This window comes from Hyperoodon ampullatus, assembly GCF_949752795.1.
Source record: "Hyperoodon ampullatus genome assembly, chromosome: 8".
In the NCBI taxonomy this organism is placed as follows: domain Eukaryota; kingdom Metazoa; phylum Chordata; class Mammalia; order Artiodactyla; family Ziphiidae; genus Hyperoodon; species Hyperoodon ampullatus.
The window spans coordinates 1,145,500-1,168,602 of NC_136921.1; the positions used below are offsets into that span (position 1 = coordinate 1,145,500).

A 23,103-nucleotide genomic window follows, 5' to 3' on the forward strand; every position below is an offset into this window, starting at 1 on the left:
CCCATGGGGTCTGTCCAGCGGCCCCCATGGAGGTGTGGGCCTCGTGGGCCTAAGGACATCCAGGGCACATGCCAGCCCATGGTGGCCTCCAGCTCCCCCGGGAAGGGGACGCTGTCGCCTACACAGGGTCTGCTCCTCGTGGGGGGTCAGGCTGTGCGCCCTGGGGGGCGGTGGCTGCCCTGGGTGGGGCCAGGCTGTGAGGACCAGCCCTGCCTGCTTGGAGGGCAGATGCCCCTCTGGACAGGGGCATGTGGGGAGGGTCGGCCACAAGGTGCCACCGGCCACGAGCTATTGGTCTGTGTGACCACGCTGCCCCGGGCCTCCCAGCCTAGGAGGGTCTGCCCTGGTTGTCATGGCAACAGCCCCCCTGCCTTCTGCCACACAGGGACTCTCGGGAGGGTGAGGATCCCTGGCCAGTGGCCTACCCTGCACTCACTAGAGGTCCCCGGGGGCTCTTCCACCTCTGTGGAGGCAACTGTCGGGCAGCGAGCCCAGCCTGGGGGCGTCCCTGGGGGCTCTGCACGGCAGCGACATCGGGACCAACCACTGGCCTCCGCTCGGCAGCCTCGGGCCTTCTCCCCAAAGGCCGTGCTGGCCCTCCCCGGATCGGCCGGTGTGGGTGGACAGTAGAGCTCCCTTTCCCTTCTGGGGGCCTTTCCATGTCACAGCCTGCAGGCCACCGCCCAGGGAGCTCTGCTCAGCCCCTGGAAGCAGGGCACCCCCAGTCATGGGGCCCCGAGTGCCAGGCTCGAGTTGGGGGCCGAAGGAGCCACACTGAACACAGTGGGCAGGCAGTGTGGGCCCCACCCAAGCTCTACAGGAGGCACGGTCGCCACCAGGCCGGGCAGGGTGGCCCCGGGAGCCCAGGGACCTGACGTCTAGTGACCTGGTTAAGCGGGCTGGCAGCATCAGCGGCCCTCACGCCCGACCACGGGACACTGGGTGACCGCGTGTGGCTTCTGTTCCCCAGGACCGTGGCGGCCACGAACATGAACGAGACCAGCAGCCGCTCCCACGCTGTCTTCAACATCATCTTCACGCAGAAGCGCCACGATGCAGAGACCAACATCACCACAGAGAAAGTGAGTTCAGCCTCGGTGGGCGGGGCCCCGGGTCGGGGACTGGGTTGGGCCGGTCAGGCGGGCGAGGAGGCCAAGCCGGATGCTGGCCCATGAGGCATGGGTGCGGACCATTTCCTGCCCAGCCCGGGCCTCGGTGAGGGGCTGGCCAGGCCTGCGAGGCCACCCCTTCTCGGTTTTTGGCGCCATGTGGGTGGGGAAGGGACTGAGTGGAGGGGCCGTGGACCCTGGAACAGCCTCCTGCCGGGCAGTTATGGTGGAGACTGTAGGCCCAAGGAGGGACGTCTCCAGGGCAGCCCCCCTGGCTGGAGACGCCTCGGGGGCCCTTGGAGGGCGGTGTCGAAGGCCGCAGGTTGTGATGCCCGTCACAGGCTGACCGTGGGCCCTGGTGCAGGCTGCGGGTGCCCCTCACCCCGTGGGCGCCGGCATCTGTGAGCACAAAGGAGAGGTTGTGCTGAGCGGCCCCGCCCACTGCCCCCGCCCCAGATGCCTTTCCCATGAGCCTTGGCCTTGTCAGTGGACCCAGGCAGGGGCCTCGTCTCCTGGGGCCTTTATCCAGACACGCTGACTGTGGGCGCTGCAGGGGCAGTAGGGCGGGCGCCCTCCGTGGCTCTGAGCCTAAGCATCTCGATTTCTCTGACTGGGCACCCCCCATCGCCACCCTGCCAGCCAGGCCCTGCTCCCGGGGGCAGCACCCTGGGGTCCGCAGAGTGGCTGGGGGGAGGTCGGGGTGCTCAGTCCCTGATGATGCCGGGTCACCCCGGCCTGGCGCCGTCCTCCCGGGGGCCTGGCTGCCCTCGGGCTCAGGGCAGCTGGCGGGCCCACCAGGCGACTCCTGCCCGCAGCCCTGGGCTTCCCCGGGTGCATGGGGCTGCCCAGCCTGGGCGGGGCGAGTGCTGGGGAGGGGGCCCCTGCCCGGTGCCCGGGCGGCTCCGGGGTCAGTGGGCAATGGGGGAAGGGGCTTCCGGAGCCAGGTTCACATCCCACCACACGACGAGCCTGGTCTGTGGGACGGGTGGTAGTGACAGTGACGTGCGGGTGAAGAGCGGCCAGCAGGCAGGGAGCAGCTGGTGCCAGGTGCTGGGGCAGGCCGTGCAGCCTCCCAGGGAAGGTGGCCTCCTCCTCAGAGGAGAACAGGAAGAGCTGGGAGCAGAGTTGCTGTGCTCCACAGGGCGGGGCACTCCGGCCCCGGGGAGGGGGGCCCTGCAGGCTGCACCCAGGGGAGGCGGGGGCCCACGCAGCGTCACAGCTCCTGCACGTGACACACGTGTCCCCGCAGGTGAGCAAAATCAGCCTGGTGGACCTGGCCGGGAGCGAGCGGGCCGACTCCACAGGGGCCAAGGGCACGCGCCTCAAGGTAGGGACACCCCCCACCAGGGTCCCCACCGACTTGCCGGCGGGGCCTGACGCCCAGCGGCTCCAGGACCAGGGGGCGGCGGGGAGCAAGGACCGAGACCCTGGTGGCGGGGGAGGCGGGCCGGCCTCGGGTGGGCACCCCCTTTGCTCCTGCTCTCGTGGGACGGGGAAGCGGGGAGGGTCAACGGTGGAGGGCTGGGCGCTGGGTCTCCATCAGGGCCGAGTGGCTCAGGCCCGGTCCTGCCGGAGCGAGGGGCCTGAGGCCTCCTGACGCCCGGCCTCATCTTCCCTACGCAGGAGGGAGCCAACATCAACAAGTCCCTGACCACCCTGGGCAAGGTCATCTCCGCGCTGGCCGAGATGGTGAGCGGGCTCCATGTGCTGCAATCAGGTGGACTCGGGGGTGGGGGGACAGCGGGCACCTCCATCCTGCCCTGCTGGGGGGATGCCGGGAGCGGCCACCTGTCCCTGCTGTGGGGCCAGGTTCACAGAAAAGCCTGGAGGCTTGGAGGTGAGGGGTGTCCCTGGGTTGGAGATGGAGCCACGACCGTGTCACTCTACTGAGCCTCAGTTGTCCCACCTGTGAAATGGGGATGTGCCACCTCCCCACAGGGCCCTGGGGGTGGCCTTGGGCTGTGGGCGGGGCAGTGACCTTGGGTGGCCCCCCGGGCTGTCAGGAGGAGCAGGGACCCTCGGGGTGAGGGGCTGGGCCTGGTGGGCGGTGAAGGGGGGCTCGGGCTGTGCTTGGGCTCCTCCCACCCCTTTGCCCCTGGGCCCAGCGTGCTCTGTCCTCAGACTCTGTCTTTGCCTCTGCAGGACTCTGGGCCCAACAAGGTAAGCGTCTTCTTTCCTCGCTTCTCAGGGAGTGGGGGGGGGGTCTCAGCCCTCTTGGTCGGGTGCGGGGGGAGCCTGAGAAGCAGAGCCGCCCGTGGGCCACACCAGCCCCGATCAGAGCTGGGCCGGCGCCGGCGCCGGTGCGGGGAGAGCAGCGCCGCGGGGGTGGTGAGAGATGGCGGGAAATGAGATCGTGGTGAACGAACGGGATGAGCCTCGTAAAGGACGGTGACCCTGAGCAGGAGGGCGGCCTCTCGTCAGCCTGCCTGGGGGGCGGGGGCGTCGTGGGCGTCGTGGGCGAGGCCGCTCCGGGGCTGGGGCCTGGGGGCTGAGGAGCACCCGGTGGGCGCGCACCCTGCAGCTGGGGAGCCCGCCGAGCGGTGTGAGGCACTGAGGTGGGAAGAGCTTGGTTTGCGTGAGGAGCGGGGAGGGGAGTCGGGCGCTGGGAGCTGTGAGAAGGCGCGAGCGGAGCCGCGTGCAGGTCTGAGAGGAGCTAACCGCGTGGACGTGTGTGCGGAGCTGTGAGAGGAAGCCGTGCAGGGGCGGGGCGGGGCGGGGCGGGGCTCCCGGGAGGGCTGGGCGGGGCTCTGTGAGGAGCGGAGAGGGCGCGGGGCACCGCGGCCCCGGGGGAGCTGTGAGAGAAACCGTGAGCAGCTTCGGGGGCGAATACGCAGGACCTGCGTGACGGGCAGTGTGGCGAATGGCAGGCAAGCGTGGCCGTGTTGGGGGAAGTGAGCGGGTGGCTCTGAGGAGGCGGAGGGACTCTGGGCGCTGCGAGCAGCTATGCGAAGCCTGAAGGGCCACGGGCGACGGGCGCGGGCCGTGTGTGCGGGGGCCGAGGGACCGGAGGAGGCGTGTGCGGGGCTGGGCTGCAGGCGGGTTGCTCTGCGCAGGGACCCTGTGTGAGGGAGCGAGTGAAGCTGCGGCCCAGCGGGAGCTGTGGGGGGTCTGTGGGGAGCCGCGGGAGGAGCTAGGCGTGGACCCGCCGTGTGAGGAGGCGTGGGGTCTTGCGTGTGGCGGTGGGAGAGCCGTGCGGAGCCTGGGCTGTGAGGAACAGCGTGGGGAGGGACCAGGACCAGTGCGAGGACCTGGGAGGGGCCTGTGCAGGAAGGTGTGAGGCGCGTGTGGGAGCACGTGCAACTGCACGCAGATCGTTAGGAAGCGTGCGATTCTGGGGAACGGTGGAAACGTGAGAGGAAGTGTGTGAGATGGTGCGAGGACCTGTGAGGGACATGCGGGTGGAATTGTGTGGGGACGTGTGAGAAGGCGTGTGGAAGTATGTGAGGCACCTGGGGAGCTCTGAGAAGCTCTGAGCGGAACTGGGAGGAGCTGGTGTGACTGTGAGAGACTGTGGAGGTGTGAGAGGAAGTGTGAGGAACTGGGTAAGAAATTTTGTGAGGAACCGTGTGGGGAGCCGTGTGGGGAGCCGTGTTGTGAGCCGTGTGAGGAACCGTGTGGGGAGCCGTGTGGGGAGCCGTGTGGGGAACCGTGTGGGGAGCCGTGAGGAACCGTGTGGGGAGCCGTGTGGGGAACCGTGTGGGGAGCCGTGTGAGGAGCCGTGTGGGGAACCGTGAGGAACCGTGTGGGGAGCCGTGTGGGGAGCCGTGTGAGGAGCCGTGTGGGGAACCGTGAGGAACCGTGTGGGGAACCGTGTGGGGAGCCGTGTGAGGAGCCGTGTGGGGAGCCGTGTGGGGAGCCGTGAGGGGAGCCGTGTGGGGAACCGTGTGGGGAGCCGTGTGGGGAGCCGTGTGGGGAGCCGTGTGAGGAGCCGTGTGGGGAACCGTGTGAGGAGCCGTGTGGGGAGCCGTGTGGGGAGCCGTGTGGGGAACCGTGAGGAACCGTGTGGGGAGCCGTGAGGAACCGTGTGGGGAGCCGTGTGGGGAACCGTGTGAGGAGCCGTGTGGGGAACCGTGAGGAACCGTGTGGGGAACCGTGTGGGGAGCCGTGTGAGGAGCCGTGTGGGGAGCCGTGAGGAACCGTGTGGGGAACCGTGTGGGGAGCCGTGTGAGGAGCCGTGTGGGGAACCGTGAGGAACCGTGTGGGGAGCCGTGTGGGGAACCGTGAGGAACCGTGTGAGGAGCCGTGTGAGGAGCCGTGTGGGGAACCGTGAGGAACCGTGTGGGGAACCGTGTGGGGAGCCGTGTGAGGAGCCGTGTGGGGAGCCGTGAGGAACCGTGTGGGGAACCGTGTGGGGAGCCGTGTGAGGAGCCGTGTGGGGAACCGTGAGGAACCGTGTGGGGAGCCGTGTGGGGAACCGTGAGGAACCGTGTGAGGAGCCGTGTGAGGAACCGTGTGGGGAGCCGTGAGGAACCGTGTGGGGAACCGTGTGGGGAGCCGTGTGGGGAACCGTGAGGAACCGTGTGGGGAACCGTGTGGGGAGCCGTGTGAGGAGCCGTGTGGGGAACCGTGAGGAACCGTGTGGGGAACCGTGTGGGGAGCCGTGTGGGGAGCCGTGTGAGGAGCCGTGTGGGGAGCCGTGTGGGGAGCCGTGTGGGGAGCCGTGTGGGGAGCCTTGAGGAACCGTGTGGGGAACCGTGTGGGGAACCGTGTGGGGAGCCGTGTGGGGAGCCGTGTGGGGAACCGTGAGGAACCGTGTGGGGAGCCGTGTGGGGAACCGTGAGGAACCGTGTGAGGAGCCGTGTGAGGAACCGTGTGGGGAGCCGTGAGGAACCGTGTGGGGAACCGTGTGGGGAGCCGTGTGAGGAGCCGTGTGGGGAACCGTGAGGAACCATGTGGGGAGCCGTGTGAGGAGCCGTGTGGGGAACCGTGAGGAACCGTGTGGGGAACCGTGTGGGGAGCCGTGTGGGGAACCGTGAGGAACCGTGTGGGGAACCGTGTGGGGAACCGTGGGGAACCGTGTGGGGAGCCGTGTGGGGAACCGTGTGGGGAGCCGTGTGAGGAGCCGTGTGGGGAGCCGTGTGGGGAACCGTGTGGGGAACCGTGAGGAACTGTGTGGGGAGCCGTGTGGGGAGCCGTGTGGGGAGCCGTGTGGGGAACCGTGTGGGCAGCCGTGTGGGGAACCGTGTGGGGAACCGTGTGGGGAGCCGTGTGAGGAGCCGTGTGAGGAACCGTGTGGGGAGCCTTGAGGAACCGTGTGGGGAACCGTGTGGGGAACCGTGTGGGGAGCCGTGTGGGGAGCCGTGTGGGGAACCGTGTGGGGAACCGTGTGGGGAACCGTGAGGAACCGTGTGGGGAGCCGTGTGGGGAGCCGTGTGGGGAACCGTGTGGGGAGCCGTGTGGGGAGCCGTGTGGGGAACCGTGTGGGGAACCGTGAGGAACCGTGTGGGGAGCCGTGTGGGGAACCGTGTGGGGAGCCGTGAGGAACCGTGTGGGGAGCCTTGAGGAACCGTGTGGGGAGCCGTGTGGGGAGCCGTGAGGAACCGTGTGGGGAGCCGTGTGGGGAGCCGTGAGGAACCGTGTGGGGAGCCATGTGGGGAGCCGTGTGGGGAACCGTGTGGGGAACCGTGTGGGGAGCCGTGAGGAACCGTGTGGGGAGCCGTGAGGAACCGTGTGGGGAGCCGTGTGGGGAGCCGTGAGGAACCGTGTGGGGAGCCGTGTGGGGAGCCGTGAGGAGCCGTGTGGGGAGCCGTGTGGGGAGCCGTGAGGAACCGTGTGGGGAACAGGGAAGGGACTGCGAGGAGCCGCGATGGAGACTTGCAGGAGCAGAGCGAGACCAGCGTTGGGGCTCAGCACCTGGAGCCAGGAGCGTGGGGGCCCGTGGGCGACAAGGCCAGAGGGCCGGGCCTGAGCCGCTCCGCAGTGTCATCGGGAAGCAGCTGGCTGTGATTCAGTGGAAGCGGCCACGGGTTGGCCGCAGGCTCAGGAAGACTGACTGCAGCTGGATGCGCCCTCGGGCGGGCTGCCGTGTGAGGAGCCGCTGGCAGGAGGGGCGGCCGGGGGTCAGGGTGGCGAAGGTCCTGGAGCCGAGGCGCTCGCGGCCGGGCGGGCGGAGTGGAGGGAGGGACGTTGAGGGAGCCACCGAGTCAGGGGCGCCGCTTGGGCTCCTCATGGGGTGACCGGGGGACCGGGGGGCATTTACTACGGGAACGAGGAGTATGACAAACGTGGCAGAGAATTCACCCTCAGGGGTCAAATGACCAAAACACAAGGTGGAAGTGGAGTCTCTTCACCCACCAAGTTGGCAGTGGGAAAGAAGCTGCGCTTTGGTGGCCAGACGCCGCCACACCTGCTCTCTCGCGGTGGGGGGCTGCACGGCATTTCCTACCCCCCAGCGGCGGCCCCTGTAGGCTCCCCTCGGGGGTGATGCGTCTGCGCCCCGCGGAACGCCCCACGGGACCCTGGGGGCCGCTGCGGCTGCTGAGCAGCCGCTCCTGAAGCAAAAATGTGCACAAACGAGGGACGTGGGCAAGTCCCTGTGCCACGCTTAGTGGCGCCTGAGGGAGCCTCGTCCTGACGGGGGAGGGGGTGGGGAGGGGGACCAGGTTGTGGGGGCTTCGGAGCCACTTAGGCGGGACGGCCCGGGCCTGGCGCAGGCGGAGGCGGCTTCACGTGCACAGGGAGGGGCCCCGCAGGGCTTCCTGCAGGCGAGGGGCCTCTCGACCTCGGTCAGCAGAGCCGCTGGCGGCGTCTGTGGGGCGACGGGCTCGCGCTGGTCCTTCTGACGGCGCGGAGTGAGGACGCACTGGCCCTGGCCACTGGCATCAGCCCGCCTGGGCTCGGCCGGCCGTGTGGCCCAGACACACTGTGGCGACAGAGGAGGGGGGAGGCCAGGGAACGTGCTAGCAAGTCCCTGATGGCAACCCGAGCGGAGGCACTGGGACGTGGGGAGGCGTGGAGAGGCCCTGGGAGCAAGCCCGCCCTGAGCCCCAGGCAGCCTGGACTTGGGGGACCCACCTGTGCTTGACCCCCTCTTCCCTCCCCCTGCGGTGGGCTCGGGGCTGACCTTCGACGCTCCTCTCCTGCAGAACAAGAAAAAGAAGAAGACAGACTTCATTCCCTACAGAGATTCGGTGCTGACCTGGCTTCTCCGGGAAAACCTGGGTGAGGACTCGCCCGACCCGGATCGGACACCCGGCCCGGCCGCTGCCCTGTCCTCCCCGGCCTGGGAGGGTGCCCATCCTTCCCGGGCTGAGCGGCGAGCCCGGGGGGTCCTCCCAGGGGCCCGGGCCAATGGTCAGCAGTAGGTCAGCGATGCAAGGCCCGGGGACCCGGACAGCCCTCGGGGCTGCAGCTGAGCGGCCAGTGTCGGCGCTCCTGGCGCAGGGCTGTGACGCCCAGACCAAGGACCCACCCTCTGGGCCTCGGTGATTCTGGGGAGCCCTCTGGCTGGCTACTGGGGAGCTGCTTGGTTCCCCCTCCTCCCCTCCACCTGAGCTCTGAGCCAGTGAGACGGATGGGGAGACGGAGCCCAAAACGCCCTAACTCCGATGTGTTCCCACCCAAAATGGCCTTGGGGTCCTTCCCACCTACACTTTCGGCGGGGACCTGACACCCAGGAATGTAAACTGAGCCCCGGGCTGACCCGTTGGACCTGGACAGCTGGGGGTCTCCAGCCTTCCTCGGCTGCATGGCTGGGCCGTGGGAGCCCCGGCTGGCTGACCCTGCACCCCAGAACCAGCCTAGCTGGTCCCCGGCTCGGGCCAGCGTCGGGTGCAGTGTCAGGCCTCCCGGTGGAGGAGAGGGCAGATGGGAGACCCTGGGGGCAGGTGGGCCCCCCGAGAGAGGACACGAGAGTCACAGGAATGTCACAGTCCCTTCACCTGAGACGCGGCTGGGACAGAGGCCTCTCCCCCAGGGCCACACTCAGGTCCCGCCCCAGGGTGGGTGGGGAGGCCCTTCACAGCACGGCACCCCGAGCCCTTCGCAGCGTCACCTCGCAGTCTGTGTGGAGGCCACACCCTGGGGATGTGGTCCCCGCGACACAGGTCCCTGAGGTCTGTGGGTCCGTGCGTTTCCTGATGCCGGGATCCATGTGACCCGAGCTGGGAATCTGACATGAAACATTAAGAAACGTATTCCAAATAATAAGGATAAAAGTGAAATTTTTATGGAACAGAAACAGTCCTTGTAGTAAACGCCATAAAACTCTCCACAACTTTTCTCTTTATTATGGGGAGGGGGAGGCCTGTTGGTTGTAATGTGACCCCAAATGTCAGAAAAGCATGGTTTTACGTAGACGAAAAGTGAGCAAGTGCCCGGCGCGGTGAGGGAGGCCGGCCGCCTGCTGTCTGCTCACCTCCCAGCTACACCTGTGTGGGGGGAGGGCAGGGGGGCGCAGCAGCGGGGCTGACCCTCCGCTGGGACCACCTGCTCTCCTCCCACAGGCGGGAACTCGCGGACAGCGATGGTGGCGGCGCTGAGCCCCGCGGACATCAACTACGATGAGACACTGAGCACCCTGAGGTGGGTCCCGAGGGGCGTGGACCCTCCCTCTCTCCCACCAGCCGGCTTGGGTGGGAGTGGGTCCTCTAGGTGCCTCCTTGCAGGGCCGGCTCACCTGGACTTCTTGAGGTTCCAAATGGCTGGCAGGGCACCTGGCGCTTCTCGGCCCCATTCCGTTTCCCACCGCGTGTGGCCTCGAGTGGCCCAGGGCCCTGCCATCTGACCAGGAGAGCTGGGCTCGTGGGCTGAGCGGTTTGCCCCCACCCATGGTCCCCGGAGCCACCGGGGTCTTTAACAAGCCACGGAGGGGGGGCAGGCATGTCTGAAGGTCCCTCTGGCCAGGGGCCGTCCCGGGCTGCGGGAAGCAGCTTGGCGGCCTGGCTCGGTGCTCTGGCCTCTTGGCTGCCACCGCAAAGGGCTGGAGCGCAGGTTAGATTCGCACCGTCCACCTGGGACCACAAGTCCAGATGCGGAGGCCTCGCCATGTGGAGAAATTTCCACCCTGTCCCTTCCCCTCCCGGGGCCTCAGTTTCCCCAAGTGGCAAGCCCCCCTGTAGGTCAGTGGCCCTGGTGACTCCCTGTCGGAGATGTCCCTGCAGGTGGGCGCAGGCGGGGCTCCGGGTGCCCTTGGCCGCTGGGCAGCACAGCCCCCAGCCCCCCTCTGCCGCCCAGGTATGCGGACCGGGCCAAGCAGATCCGCTGTAACGCCGTCATCAACGAGGACCCCAACAACAAGCTGATCCGCGAGCTGAAGGATGAGGTGACGCGGCTGCGGGACCTGCTGTATGCCCAGGGTCTCGGTGACATCGCCGACAGTGAGTGTCTGTGCCCGCCCATCCCGGGCAGGGCAGCGGGGCTGTGGGGCTGGGGCAGGTCCCGCTGCCCTCACGGCCCCTCTGGCCCGAGGCCCAGGCTCTGCTCCGGGCTCCAGGCGGAGCCACCTCTGGGTGGGGGGCCGGGGTTCTGGACTGGGCCTGGGGAGCTGCATGGTTTGGGTTTGCCGCTGGCCCAGGCAGGCCGGTGACGGTTTCCCCGGAAGCCACAGTGGCCGGCCGCGGTGCCGGGGTTGTCCCTCCGTCCCACCGAAGACCACCGCCCCCCTACCTGATGCCCGGCCTGCGACGGCGCCCTCTGGAGACAAACCTGTTCTTCTGTTTCTGTCTCTCCCCCTCGCCTCCCCCCCTTAGCCAACACTGTGCCCGGAGGACCCAAATGTGTGTATCCCCTCCGCTGCTCTCTGCGCATCCCTGCTTCGGCCCGGCCCCGCGGGGCGTAGGGCAGCACGGTGGGGGGGCGGGGCGCACCCACCCCTCCCTGGCCTTCCCCCTCTGGGGGCTGGGGGACCTGAGCCCTCCTCTGTCACGGCACCCTGCGAGCCGTGATCCGGGTTCACCCCCGCGTCTGCTGGGAAATTGAGGCAACAGGGAGGTGCGGGGCAGCCAAGGCCTCCTCAGGCCAAGCGTGGCTGAGGTCAGGCTCTCTGCCCCCCGTGCTCCTAGAGGCCTGAATGTCAGCACAGAGGCTGGGACAGCTCACAGGGCCGGGTCCATCCCCGACTCCTGGCTCCGGCCCCCCTCTGACCCCACCCACCCCAGGCTCCTTCCCCTGGGAACGCCGGGAGTGTGAATTCGGCCAGGTCTTCCCAGCTTGCGTCTCCCGCTGGCTGTGGGCCCGGCTCCCCGGGCAGGGGCACGTGCTGGGGCCTCCCCACCCCAGGGGCCACAGGGCGCCCTCAGTTTCCCCAGTGCCCGTGCTGTCCTACGTCTGCTGCTGCTCTGCTATGTGTCTGCTTCTGCCAGGAGGGGCCTGGGCACCTCCCACCCCAGTGGGTGTGGCAACCCCAACTCCCGGGCCTTGGGGGGCAGGGAGGCCAGGGTGGCAGGGGGCCCAGAGCAGCTTCTTGCGGTGGAGGAGTGGGGGCTCCCTCGGAGGTCCCACAGTCCACGGCTTGGCCAGGGCGCTCAGCGGGGCGGACAGCGCCGCCCGCACCCGCAGCTCGGGGCGCGTGGCAGGCTGGTGGGTGGCGGGTGCGAGGTGGGGCGGAGAGGATGAGGATGAGCGTCAGGGCCTGGGTGCAGGGGGGCCGCTGGGCAGTGACAGCAAAGGGCGGTGGGCAGGAGGGCAGGAGGGCAGGGACGCCGGTGGCCCGCAGGCTTGGCATGTGTGCAGGGGGAGTGCAGGCCCTGGGCGGGGATGCCGAGGGACCTGGTGGCGCAGCCGCTCCGTGGCGGGGGCAGCGTTGCATGTGCTCGTCCGGGCGCCCAGCTCGTGGTCCCTGCTTGCTACCTTCTCTTCACCTTTGTCTTGCTTTTTCCCAACTTGGTCTTTCTTTTCTCTCCTCCCATCTGTCTGCCCCCCTTCCTCCCGTAGACGTGTCCGACCTTGACAACAATAATCGTAACCGTGGCGGGGCGGAGCTGAGTCCAGCCCCTGACAATCTCTCCACAGTGACCAACGCCCTGGTGGGTGTGAGCCCCTCGTCCTCGCTCTCGGCCCTGTCCAGCCGTGCCGCCTCTGTGTCCAGCCTGCACGAGCGCATCTTGTTTGCCCCGGGCAGTGAAGAGGCCATAGAAAGGCTGAAGGTGAGGCAGGACCGGGCTCGGACCTGGTGGACACTAGGCCAAGACTCCTCTTGGATGGTCGCAGGCAGAGGGGCTTGGTCAGAGGCGAAGTGAGCCGTGCAGGGGGGCGCGGGGTGCGTCCTGGCCCCCGACCCCAAGCACCCCGTCCAGGGGGTCGGTGTGCCCTGTCCAGGACCATGGGGCCCACCTGCTGATTAGGGCAGGGGTCTTAGGGCCTCTGTGCCCTCCCTCCCGGGTTTCCGTGCTTATACCTGCTCCTGCATGGCCTTCACTCTCCTGGCCTGGCCACGGGCGGGCTGCTTTTAGCGTTTGAGTTACTGGCTTCCTTCAGCGAGTGGGTACAAGGTGCTGGGTGTGAGCGGTGGACGGCGAGCCCAGACGGAGGGGACAACGGCACAGGCGCCAGACCCGGGCTGATGAGGGGGTGGGCTGTGCGGCCACCCTGGGGCGTAGGGCCCACCTGAGGTGTGGGAGGCGTCCACCCGGGATGGACCTGGGGTGCAGAGGCCCACTGGAATGTGGGGGCTGGGAAGGAAATGGGGAGGCAGTGCTGATGTGGGAAGTGTTGTCCGTCTCACCCGTGGTCCAGGGGCATTCGAACCTCAGAACTGGTGTCAGCGTCTCCCTGCGTGTTTGTTTCTCCCTCTGGGTTTATTCTGCCTTTCCCTCTGTTCTCTGTGTGTGTCCACAGCAAAGACACGCGTCCTCTGCACGTATTAGCCCTCAGCCCTTCACCTTGACCTTTCAGACTTCGAGCAGCCTGGATGGACCTGGGAATTGGGGTGTTGGGCCCTGCAGGCCCGGCTACTCGTCTCCCCTTTGCCTGGCACCAAGGGCTCTGTCCACCGCCTGCCCCCTGCGCTGACCTCGTTCTGCTCTGTCTGCTCCCCAGGAGACGGAGAAGATCATCGCTGAGCTCAATGAGACCTGGGAGGAGAAGCTGCGGCGGACGGAAGCCATCCGGATGGAGAGGTGGGCGGTGCGGGCTGGGGGCTGGCAGCAGCCCTGTGCTCAGCCCTCGGCTCCTATACCCAGGGGTGGCCGTGTCCAGTGCAGGACGTACCCATCCCCTCTCATCCAGTGACCGCCCACCCCCGTCACCAATGGCCCCATTGACCCGATCCCCAGTCAGGGGACCAGTCCCTCAAGTGGACACCTGAACTCATGGACCAGATGAAACATTGTGTGGGTGCTGACCCCCGCTCTGTCCCCCAGGGAAGCGCTGCTGGCCGAGATGGGCGTGGCCATGAGGGAGGACGGCGGCACCCTGGGGGTGTTCTCTCCCAAAAAGGTAGGAGCCGGCCATTCTCTGGGCTGCCCCGATGTGGACAGGGCTGGGGGACCTGCGGCCCTTGGCAGGGTGTCAGCTCCTGGAAGGTCAGCAGGGTCCTCCTGGGAGCAGGGAGAGCGGCTCCAGGCACCTGGCCAGGCTCACCCGCAGCCATCCTTTCCCTGTGCGGAGCCTAGACCCTGCCTCCTCATGGTGGGATGTCCCTATGGCCTTAGGACGTCAGAGAGGTCACTTAGCTGCCTGAGGGGTGGACTGGGCCCCTCAGGTTGGGGTGAGACCAGGGTCCTGAAACAGGTGGGGCCTGGACCCCCCAGGAGCCTGCACCGCTCATGGGCAGGGCCTGGCTGGACACGAGCTGGGAGCCAGCTGCCCTCTTGGAGATCAGCTAAAGCAGGGTCTGGCCGTCCCAGCACCCCTCTCCTCCCACCCAGGCCCAGCTTGCCCGTGGCCCCGGCCCTCACGTGGAGCAGAGCGCCACCCCCTGTTCAGTCGCTCAGATGGGGCGAAGCACGAGCGTCAGGGAAAAAGTCTCTGCGTGGTTCCAGGACCCAGACCCACACACCCATGCACCCACCCCAAAGATTGCCAGACCCTTAGGGCCCTTAGGAGCTGAGCCTCAAGCCCAGAAGCCTGCCTGGAAGGCAGTGGCAGTCTGTTCTGACCCCAGCACGGGACTCTGCAGGCCCTGCCCCTGCTGCCTTGTTGGTGAGGAAGTGCCTGGCTGACGTTTCACCCCAGCAAAGGGTTTCTTTGTTTGCCAGTCTCCGAAGCTGGCGGCACGTGGAGCCCTCACGGAGCCACTGGGGCACCAAGGGAAAAGGAGCACGGGGCGCTGGTAGGATGGGCACATCTGCTAGGGTGGCTGCTCCCTGGGGACAGGGCCAGGCTCCTCAGGCTTCTTCTGCACCCATGCACTCCGGCCCAGGGAGCAGCTGAGGCCCAGAAACAGGAAGGAGGGGTGCCTGGGAGAACCTCGGCAGGCCGGGGAGCAGGTGGCACCCTGGTGGGGTCCTGCTTCACTCCCTGTTAGATAGGCCTTTGGTCTTCATTTGGAATGCATTGCTCTTGAGCTGTTGCATTGTCCCTGGGCGCAGTGCCCCGGGGTGGGCAGGCGAAGCTGGGGTACAAGTGCCCTCGGGACACTGGCTGTGCAGTCCTTTGGCTTCATTGGTGGCAGAGGGATTTGCTGGTGCCCCCGGGTCTGGACACTGTCCAGGAGTGGGAGGGCGGCCCTCGGGACCACCAGGGACACTTCCTCTGGAGGACAGTGGGGTCCCCAGGACTCTGGAGAAGCACATGGGCCAGCTGGGTCCCCCGCTCGGCCCCGTGGAGGGAGCGCAGGCCCTTCCTGGCTGGACGCCTTCTGTGCTCAGGGGAAGGGGCCGCTGTGGATGGTCTGTCCTATGTCTGATAACCAGGTGTCCACAACCCTGTGCAGGGGTGTTAGAGGCATTTTCAGCTCAGGGTGGGGGCAGCTTGCCCCAAGGTGCCAGGTGGGAAACGGGAAGCTGTTCCAGCGTCTGCCATGTTGCAGGATCCTTGCCCAGGACCGGGTGTGAGGTCAGGAAGTGTCAGGGCCCAGAGACCCCGGGTGAGAGCAGTGGAGAAAGTGAAGATAGGGGGTGCTGGTCCAAGGCCCAGTGGACAGAGCCTGCAGTGGCTGCCCTGGGCACGGGATGGGGTGGGGAGCCGAGGGCAGTGCTTAGACGGGGCAGCTGGCGGGAAGTGGTCACCTTGGCCTTGGGTCGTGTTTTGGTAGACCCGTGGTTATGACAGGTATGGGCGTCTGACCTGGGTGGCTCAGGGGGACTTTTTTCACAGCCTCTCTGCTCCCTGGCATCCAGGGCCCGACCCCTCCCTGCCCAGCGTCCTAATCCCGGGCCCCTCAGCTCCTGGCTGCCCCGGTTGGAATGGGGACCTGCAGCCCCGTTTTAGAATGGAGGACCAGGCCTAGGTCCCATGGGACCCAGCCTTGCCCTGCACATCCAAGGGCCTACCACAGCCTCCAAGCACTCCCTGGGCACTCAAGTGCTCAGAGCTGGGGTCCCAGCCCCTCCCGAAGCCCAGCCCCCCAAGTGCCGCCTGGCATCTGTCCTCCCAAGACTCTGGGGTCCCCATCAAAATCTCCTCCTCAGGAGCCTTTTCCTTCACATCTCCTGTCCTCTCTGCCAGGCTGGGAGGATACTGTGTCCCCTGAGAGGCCAGGCCTAGGGCGGGTGGCGGTCTGGTCCCTGGGGGGAGAGAGGGCAGCAGGCAGCCCGGGCTGGGCTCCCGCCCCCACACCCCGAAGAGAGGTGACCCTTCTATCTCCACAGACGCCGCATCTCGTCAACCTGAATGAGGACCCGCTCATGTCCGAGTGCCTTCTCTACTACATCAAGGATGGGATCACCAGGTGGGGGTCGGCGGGGCGCGGGGAGGGCTGGGCTCCCCCACTGAGGGGTCGCTGAGCCCGGGCATCTGCTGGCAGGGGCGCTGTGGGCCCCTCTGGGCAGTGTGGCTCCCCCAGGCCAGGCCGCTTTGGGGGCTGTCCCCTGGACCCCCGCTTGTGCTCTCCAGGCGTTTCCTGTAAGAGCTGGGCATCCTGGGGGCTGCAGGGGGACCAGGCGGGCCAGTGGGTGGTGTCGTGGTGCCCTGGGTCCAGCTGGCGCTGACGACCGCACCACACACGCAGAGTGGGCCGGGAAGGCGCAGAGAAGCGGCAAGACATAGTCCTGAGCGGGCACTTCATCAAGGAGAAGCACTGCGTCTTCCGGAGCGACTCCCGAGGGGGCAGTGAAGGTATGGCCTCCCCCGGCCCCGCCCCTACCCGGCGCTGCTGGTGTCAGCCCTCCTGGCTCCCCGTTCAGTCCCGGGAGCCCCCCTGCCCCCACCCCGAAAGGTGTTCTGAAGGCTGGGCTGGGGACATGCAGCTCCGTCCCTGCACAGGGGGCTGGTTGGGGTGCTCACGGGTGGGAGGGCACTGAGCCTGGATCGAAGGGACGGCTATTCTTAGGCCACGCCTTCCCGTGGGCTGGGAGCGGCCATCTGTCCATCTCCCTGGCCGGCCTGCCCTCGGGCCTCCGTCCCCACTGCCGGTTCTGGGCATGACCCTTCCTTCTCGAGAAGGCACCTGCTGGGCTGTCCCAGTGCCCACGGCCCCCGAGATCAGGGCAGGTGTCTGGACAGCCTCTAGGATGCAGACCAGTGACCAAAGCCCCCTCTGTGACCTGGCCACTTCAGGGTGGTGGCCTTAAACGGTGTTGTGGACGTTGGTTCTCCCAGAATTCTGTCCCCGAAGCTCTCTCTCCCCTCGGTGGGTGGGCACAAAGCCAGGAGGGGCTCTGGGACTCCTGGGGACATGCAAGCCACTGTTTCCCATCCCACCTGGAGACGCTGCGGGGCGGGGCGGTCACCCAGCACGGCCTTCCCACCTCTGACTTGGGCCCGTGAGCCTCCCAACTGGGCATCACTTTCCTCATCTGTGAGGGGCTGAGAGGCCCCTCCAGCTTCTCGAGGCCCAAGCCAGGTGCCACAGGGAGGAGAGGGGCCTGGCGGGGGCTGCGCCTGGGTGGCAGGTGGCCAGGTGGGTCGAGCCCCCTGCCCCCGACCCTGAGTGGGGCTTGCTGGGCTCAGATGGGGACGCGGCCAGGAGGACGGCCCCTCACGGTCCTCCTCTCTGTGCCCCCATCTGTCCTATAGCCGTGGTGACCCTGGAGCCCTGTGAGGGGGCAGACACCTACGTCAATGGCAAGAAAGTCACGGAGCCCAGTGTCCTGCGGTCAGGTACAGTGGAGGCAGGGGTGGCCCCTGCGCCGCCTGCCCTGCACACGCGCCCCTCCTGCTTGTGCGGCACCCCAGTCTGCCCCCCACCAGCCGGGCAGCGCACGGGCCCGGGGCGGTTGGGGGGGAAGGCTGCTCCAGCGGCGCTGAGTCGATGCTGCAGGCCAGCCGAGGCGGGATTCCGGGCGGTGGGGTGCCTGTCCCAGAGCCCCGGTGGGACTGGCGCGTCGTGGAACAGAGGAACAGCCAGCGGGGTGTGCGCTGCACCGGCCTCCGGACGCCGGCCCCCTGGCTTTGTGTCCTCGTCTTCTAAAACACACCTGGAGATATGTCTGTCTGTCTGTCTGTCCATCTATCAAGAGATTTATTTAACGGAATTGGCTCAGGTGAGGGCTGGACAGGCATGTCTGAAATCCACGGGCGGGACTTTCTCCTCAGGGAAGCCTCAGTTTAGCTCCTGAGGCCTTTCACCCGACGGGGGGAGGCCCACCTGCCTCATGGTGGGTGGTCTCCTGTCTGGAGGTCACGTGACTGTAGGTGCACCATTGGGCTCCCCAGCCCGGCCACACTGACACACAACACTGACCATCGTGTCAGCTTTGGCCGGGGTGACTCTTTGCTAAGAATTAGGGGGACCCTCCCCTTCCCCACCTGGTGGTGCAGAGGGGATGGGAGGCCTAGGAGGTGACGCCTGGCAGCCTGACGTCCAGACCTCTCCGGCCACCCTGAAGGGCCTTGTTTTTAGCTTCCAGGACCCAGGGTCCTGCCTTTGGGGTCCCGAGGCATGCTTTGAGGGAGGGAGGGACACACCGCGTGTCCTGGATTCATGGGCCTCGCCTGGCCGCCAGTGTGGGGAGATGGGGCAGTTGAGCTGGCCAAGGGCAGGTCCAGGGCTCCCTTCTCCCCCGCTGTTGTTTCAGGATGGGGCCTGGTGCCTGTGGGCTCGGGGCAGGGCCCGGTCTGGGAGGGCCGGCCGAACTCGGGAGCTGGAGGAGGGATGAGGGAGGCCTGGGGAGGACCAGCCTGCAGGCCCGGGTTCTCCTGTGGGGAGAGGGGCTGAGCCAGCTCTGTAGGCCACAAGGCAGAGCCGTGGTTCCTGGAGGAAGCTGGAAAGGAACTAGGCCGTCCACAGAGACCCCCACTGGCAGGACAGTCCAGAGACAGCAGGCCCTGCCCTCGTGGGACAGGTGTGCCCTGGACGGTCCTGCAGACAGGGTGGACCCTGGCCCTGGGAACACGCAGACCCCTGCCCTGCTTCCACCGGTGGGACAGATGGAAAGGGAAGCTCCCTGCAGGAGGGGGCCCTGCAAGAGGGGGCCAAGCCCAGCCCTCGGGTAGGGGAGTGCCAAGGCCCAGGGCACGGGAGCAGGAGGCCAGGCTGGCCTGGGGGTGGCACCCGTGGGGCCGTGGAGGGGACAGGGCAGTGGAGAAGCCCCAGGACTGTGTTTTGCCACCATCGCTGCTGCAGAAAGGGGAGGGGCCGAGGGGAGGAACCGGGGAGAGTGGGGAGGCCCGCTCAAGTCCTGGTGGAGGACCCCGGGCACAGGCCCCAGAGGGCCGGCTCCTGGCAGCTGGAGGCCCTCCCAGGGGTGGGCAGTGCTAGGATACAGCCCCGGCTGCATTCCTCCTCTTTCCCTCCTCCTCCCCTCTCTCACCCCCGAGACCAGCCGAGGCCAAAGGTCCACCAACTCTGGCCTCGCCTCCATCCCCCAGGAAACCGCATCATCATGGGAAAGAGCCACGTGTTCCGGTTCAACCACCCTGAGCAGGCAAGGCAGGAGCGTGAGCGCACGCCCTGCGCGGAGACGCCCAACGAGCCCGTGGACTGGGCCTTCGCCCAGCGCGAGCTGCTGGAGAAGCAGGGCATCGACATGAAGCAGGAGATGGAGCAGAGGTGAGGCCCCGGGGGCTGCCGCCTGGGCGCCCCCGGAACCCGCCGCCGCCCGCGCGCCCTCACGCCTGCACGCTCTTGCAGGCTCCAGGAGCTGGAGGACCAGTACCGCCGAGAGCGCGAGGAGGCCACCTACCTCCTGGAGCAGCAGAGGCTGGTGAGGGCGGCCCGGGCGCTCGCTGCTGGAAGGGGAAGGGCCGAGGGGTGGAACCGGGCAGAGTGGGGAGGCCCGCTGTGCTGGGGCTACGTCCGGGCACCCTGGGCCCGGGCCCGGGTGGGAGGGCTGGACACGGGCTGGTCTCCACGTGGAGCCACAGGCCTCGCTTCTGCGCCAGGACTACGAGAGCAAGCTGGAGGCCTTGCAGAAGCAGATGGACTCCCGGTACTACCCGGAGGTGAACGAAGAGGAGGAGGGGCCGGAGGACGAAGGTGAGGAGCCCTGCCCCGCGTGGAGGCGGGCTGCGGAGGGGTCTCAGCAAAGAGGCGGCCCGGGCCGCTCCCTGCAGGTCAGCTGCTTGGCACCTTTGCCCTGGGGTCCGTGGTCTGCAGGCAGGATTCGGGAGGCTGTGCTGCAGCAGCACAGCACCTGTGCATACGCACACACCCACACACCTGCTGGTTCTGGCGGGGGCGGCCTGGAGCGTGAGGAGGATGGGGCAGGGTGGGCGCTCCCAGGCGGGCACCCTGCGTCCACTCACCCCTGTCCTGCCCAAGGGAGGCTGGTGCTCCTCCCCAGACAAGGTCTCTGCTCCACACCTCAGGACCCGCTTTGGGAGCATTTGCTTGGGCGGCCCACTGGCTGACCTCTTGCTGCTGGGGGCCCGAGGGTGGCCCAAGGGCAGGGTGTTCACGTCCAGCTCGGCCTCCGGTCAGCTGGTCGGGACCTTTGTGCTGAAGTGACCAGGCCTCCCCCGGCTGGACTCGTCCACCCGAGAGGGTGTGTGGGACAAGCCCCGGTCTGCTCTCCTGCCCCCGCCCCACTGCTGCCCCCCAGGTCCTTGCTGAGCTCCAGCCCGACTCTCAGGACCCTGGAGCTCACACTGGGGGAGCCGGCCGCCTCTTTGGGGCACGAGGGTTGTCCCCTGTGGCAGAGCTTCCTGCCAGTCAGTGTGCAACTGGGGACCCGCACACCAAGCGCCCAGCCCCGGGATGACCCCGTGTGCCTCTCCCCGCAGTCCAGTGGACGGAGAGGGAGTGTGAGCTGGCACTGTGGGCCTTCCGGAAGTGGAAGTGGTACCAGTTCACGTCGCTGCGAGACCTGCTGTGGGGCAACGCCATCTTCCTCAAGGAGGCCAACGCCATCAGCGTCGAGCTCAAGAAGAAGGTGGGCCCCTGCCGCTGCGCCTGCCCCTGCTGTCTGCACCTTGGAGGGCGGGCGTCACCCGTCCTGCTTCCCGCCGAGCCTCGGTGCCAGGCTGCTCCGCCTCCCGGGGGGGCGGGGCGGACCCCCTGACCTGCAGTCCCTGGGAGGAGAGTGGGCGGTTGGAGGGGGGGCCCGGGACTGACGGAGGGGGACGCGTAGGCAGGCCGGTGGGCAGGTGGAGCCTCCTCTCCAGGTGGAGCCGGTGGGAAGTTTCCGAGGATGGCTGAGGGACAGGCAGCGGGAAGGAGGCCCTTCCAGGGCCAGGCTCCACCCTCTCTGGGCTGACGGGCGTCCTCCTCACTGGTCACAGGTCCAGTTCCAGTTTGTCCTCCTTACGGACACACTGTACTCCCCACTGCCGCCTGACCTGCTGCCCCCAGAGGCCGCCAAAGACCGAGAGACTCGCCCCTTCCCCCGAACCATCGTGGCCGTGGAGGTCCAGGACCAGAAGAATGGGGCCACCCACTACTGGACGCTGGAGAAACTCAGGTGCAGTGGGTGGGCCGTGCGGTGGGCAGTGGGGTGGGGCTGCTCCCTGGGCCTGGGCCGAGACCACTGAAATGGAGGTGGACATGGAATGCACGGGGCGCACATGTCCCGGCAGCTATTTGTCCTGTTTCGATTTCTTTTAAAATCAGAAGAAAAAAAGTAAGGAGGACCCAGCCTCATTATAGAATCCATATTCTCCTCGACCAGAGCAGTGGCAAAGTTTGGAGGAAGGGGCGGATGAGGCGCTGCAGGAAGCTGGGGGCCCCTCCACCTGGGGGGGTGGAGGAGGGCCCGGTGGGGGCCCCAGGGAGGACGGCCAGGTGTCCTGGGAGGTGTCTGCCCTACGGCTCTACCTCAGGTCCCACACACTCACCCTGACGTGCGCCTGGCTCTTCCTGGGTGAAGGTGACAGGACGGCTCTTTGCCACTGAAGACAATTTTAATGTTGCTCAAGTGTCCCTAGAAACGTGAGGCACGTGGGCACAGGGCCGTCCGGGGGCCAAGGAGGGAGGGGACGGCCTCGCCACGGCCTCTGCGAGGTTTTCATGGGCAAAGCAGGGCAGGGTGAACAGCGAGGACTGGCTGGTCAGCATAAAGCCTGTGGGCTTCGGGCCCGGGCTGTGCCCGGGTGATTTAGGGCTGGGGAACCGGCTGGCGTGCAAGTCGGCTAAGGGGCGGGTGGTGGCTCGTGTGGAGGTGGGTTCACCCACAGGCTGTTCACTGTCGGGGCAGGCCCCAGAGATGTCGAAACGTCATGAGATGCAGAGAACGGAAAACGTGGTCATGACGTGCTCACGCACGCAGACACATTTATACGCACTCCGTCCCGCTCACACACCCTCACACGCAGACGCCTTCCCTTCTTATGAGGTCCCCGCCCCCGGCACACGCACTGACCCACGCGCATTCACGGACACGCGCCTGCCCCTGCCCCGTCCTCCTGGGCTGCCGTCTGCTCTTGGAGGGCGGATGTCGCCCCCCACGTCCCTCCTGTTGCGCCTGAGCCTCCGAGGGAGACGTCTACGTCTCTCCCACCACCTGCCGGTTTTCCGGGGGATAGCCTCTAAAATGCCTTGTTTCCTGTGTCTTCTCACAACTCGCCCTTTGCTCCCCGAGCTTCCGGGGCTCCGTGCCCCGACGCCCCGTCCTGAGCGGGGCTGGTCCCCGACCCTACGCGGCTGACGTGCCGCGGCCATCACTGGGGCTGAGAGGAACGTGTGGCGAACTGCAAGCCCCTTGGCCATGGTTGGCCGACTCCGAGGACCCCGGAGGGTCCGCCTGGCAAACCAGCTTGAGCCGTGGGTGACCCTGAGCAGGATGCTGTGGCCTGAGCCGGGCTGGGCCTGAGACCCGAGGATGCTCTGCCCGGGCCCACGCTGACCTCTGCCCCGCAGGCAGCGGCTGGACCTGATGCGGGAGATGTACGACCGGGCGGCCGAGGTGCCCTCCAGCATCATCGAGGACTGTGACAACGTGGTCACTGGTGGAGACCCCTTCTACGACCGCTTCCCCTGGTTCCGGCTCGTGGGCAGGTAGGCGCCTCCCTCCCCCCGGGCTGAGAGATTGAGAGAAGGTGGGGGGCAGCGAGGGGTTGGGCCCTGGCCCTGACAAGAGGGGGGGCCGGCCAGATGCCTTTCTCCATCCCGAGTCCCCGGCCCTGGTCCTTCCTGGTCTGAGCCCCCTGGCCAGTCCTCTCCACACACCAGTGGGCCCTGACCAGGGAGGGGGTCTCAGCATCGCCACCCACCCCCACTTCGGGACCATGGCCGTCAGGCGACACCTGTCCGTGTGTGTGAATGTGAGGCTTGGTCAGGCTTTCAGGTGGGGTGTGAGCAGGAGGCAGAGCCGTGTCCTCCCAGAGCTCAGAGTCCGTGCCTGCTGTCCCCAGTCTCCTGGTCCGGGGGCTGCACCCGGCCCCTGCCCCCCCAGGGGGCATGGTTCCTGAGGCCTCAACACGGCCAGGCTCCCGAGGCCCTCACCGACCTCAGCCACACCTGGCCAGGACCATACCTGCCGGTGCCCTCCGGAACCTTCCGGAGCTTTACACTGACCCCCATGCGGTGTCTTCCCACGCCTGGGGACCGGGCACTTTGGCTCTCTTGTCTGTCGAGGCA

At 67.6% G+C, this 23,103-nt stretch overlaps 1 protein-coding gene across 18 annotated transcripts in view; it reads left to right on the forward strand.

Moving 5' to 3' along the window:
- KIF1A (kinesin family member 1A) overlaps window positions 1-23,103 on the forward strand; it is a gene marked incomplete at both ends in the record, with an annotated part of 69,261 nt that overhangs the window by 10,198 nt on the left and 35,960 nt on the right. For 8 of the 18 annotated variants that reach the window (XM_079709737.1, XM_079709739.1, XM_079709738.1 and 5 more), the window contains 19 exons: window positions 971-1,082; window positions 2,359-2,436; window positions 2,733-2,798; window positions 3,252-3,269; window positions 8,195-8,270; window positions 9,554-9,632; window positions 10,284-10,426; window positions 12,060-12,193; window positions 13,086-13,165; window positions 13,409-13,484; window positions 15,800-15,879; window positions 16,159-16,265; window positions 17,166-17,249; window positions 18,960-19,140; window positions 19,222-19,294; window positions 19,473-19,566; window positions 20,313-20,461; window positions 20,811-20,989; window positions 22,384-22,521. In XM_079709737.1, coding sequence (XP_079565863.1) covers window positions 971-1,082; window positions 2,359-2,436; window positions 2,733-2,798; window positions 3,252-3,269; window positions 8,195-8,270; window positions 9,554-9,632; window positions 10,284-10,426; window positions 12,060-12,193; window positions 13,086-13,165; window positions 13,409-13,484; window positions 15,800-15,879; window positions 16,159-16,265; window positions 17,166-17,249; window positions 18,960-19,140; window positions 19,222-19,294; window positions 19,473-19,566; window positions 20,313-20,461; window positions 20,811-20,989; window positions 22,384-22,521 — 1,947 coding nt within the window. Of the gene's footprint in view, window positions 1-970; window positions 1,083-2,358; window positions 2,437-2,732; window positions 2,799-3,251; window positions 3,270-8,194; window positions 8,271-9,553; window positions 9,633-10,283; window positions 10,427-10,798; window positions 10,826-11,981; window positions 12,194-13,085; window positions 13,166-13,408; window positions 13,485-15,799; window positions 15,880-16,158; window positions 16,266-17,165; window positions 17,250-18,959; window positions 19,141-19,221; window positions 19,295-19,472; window positions 19,567-20,312; window positions 20,462-20,810; window positions 20,990-22,383; window positions 22,522-23,103 lie in introns of all 18 variants that reach the window. The other 10 variants (XM_079709726.1, XM_079709741.1, XM_079709742.1 and 7 more) reach the window with 3 other exon arrangements.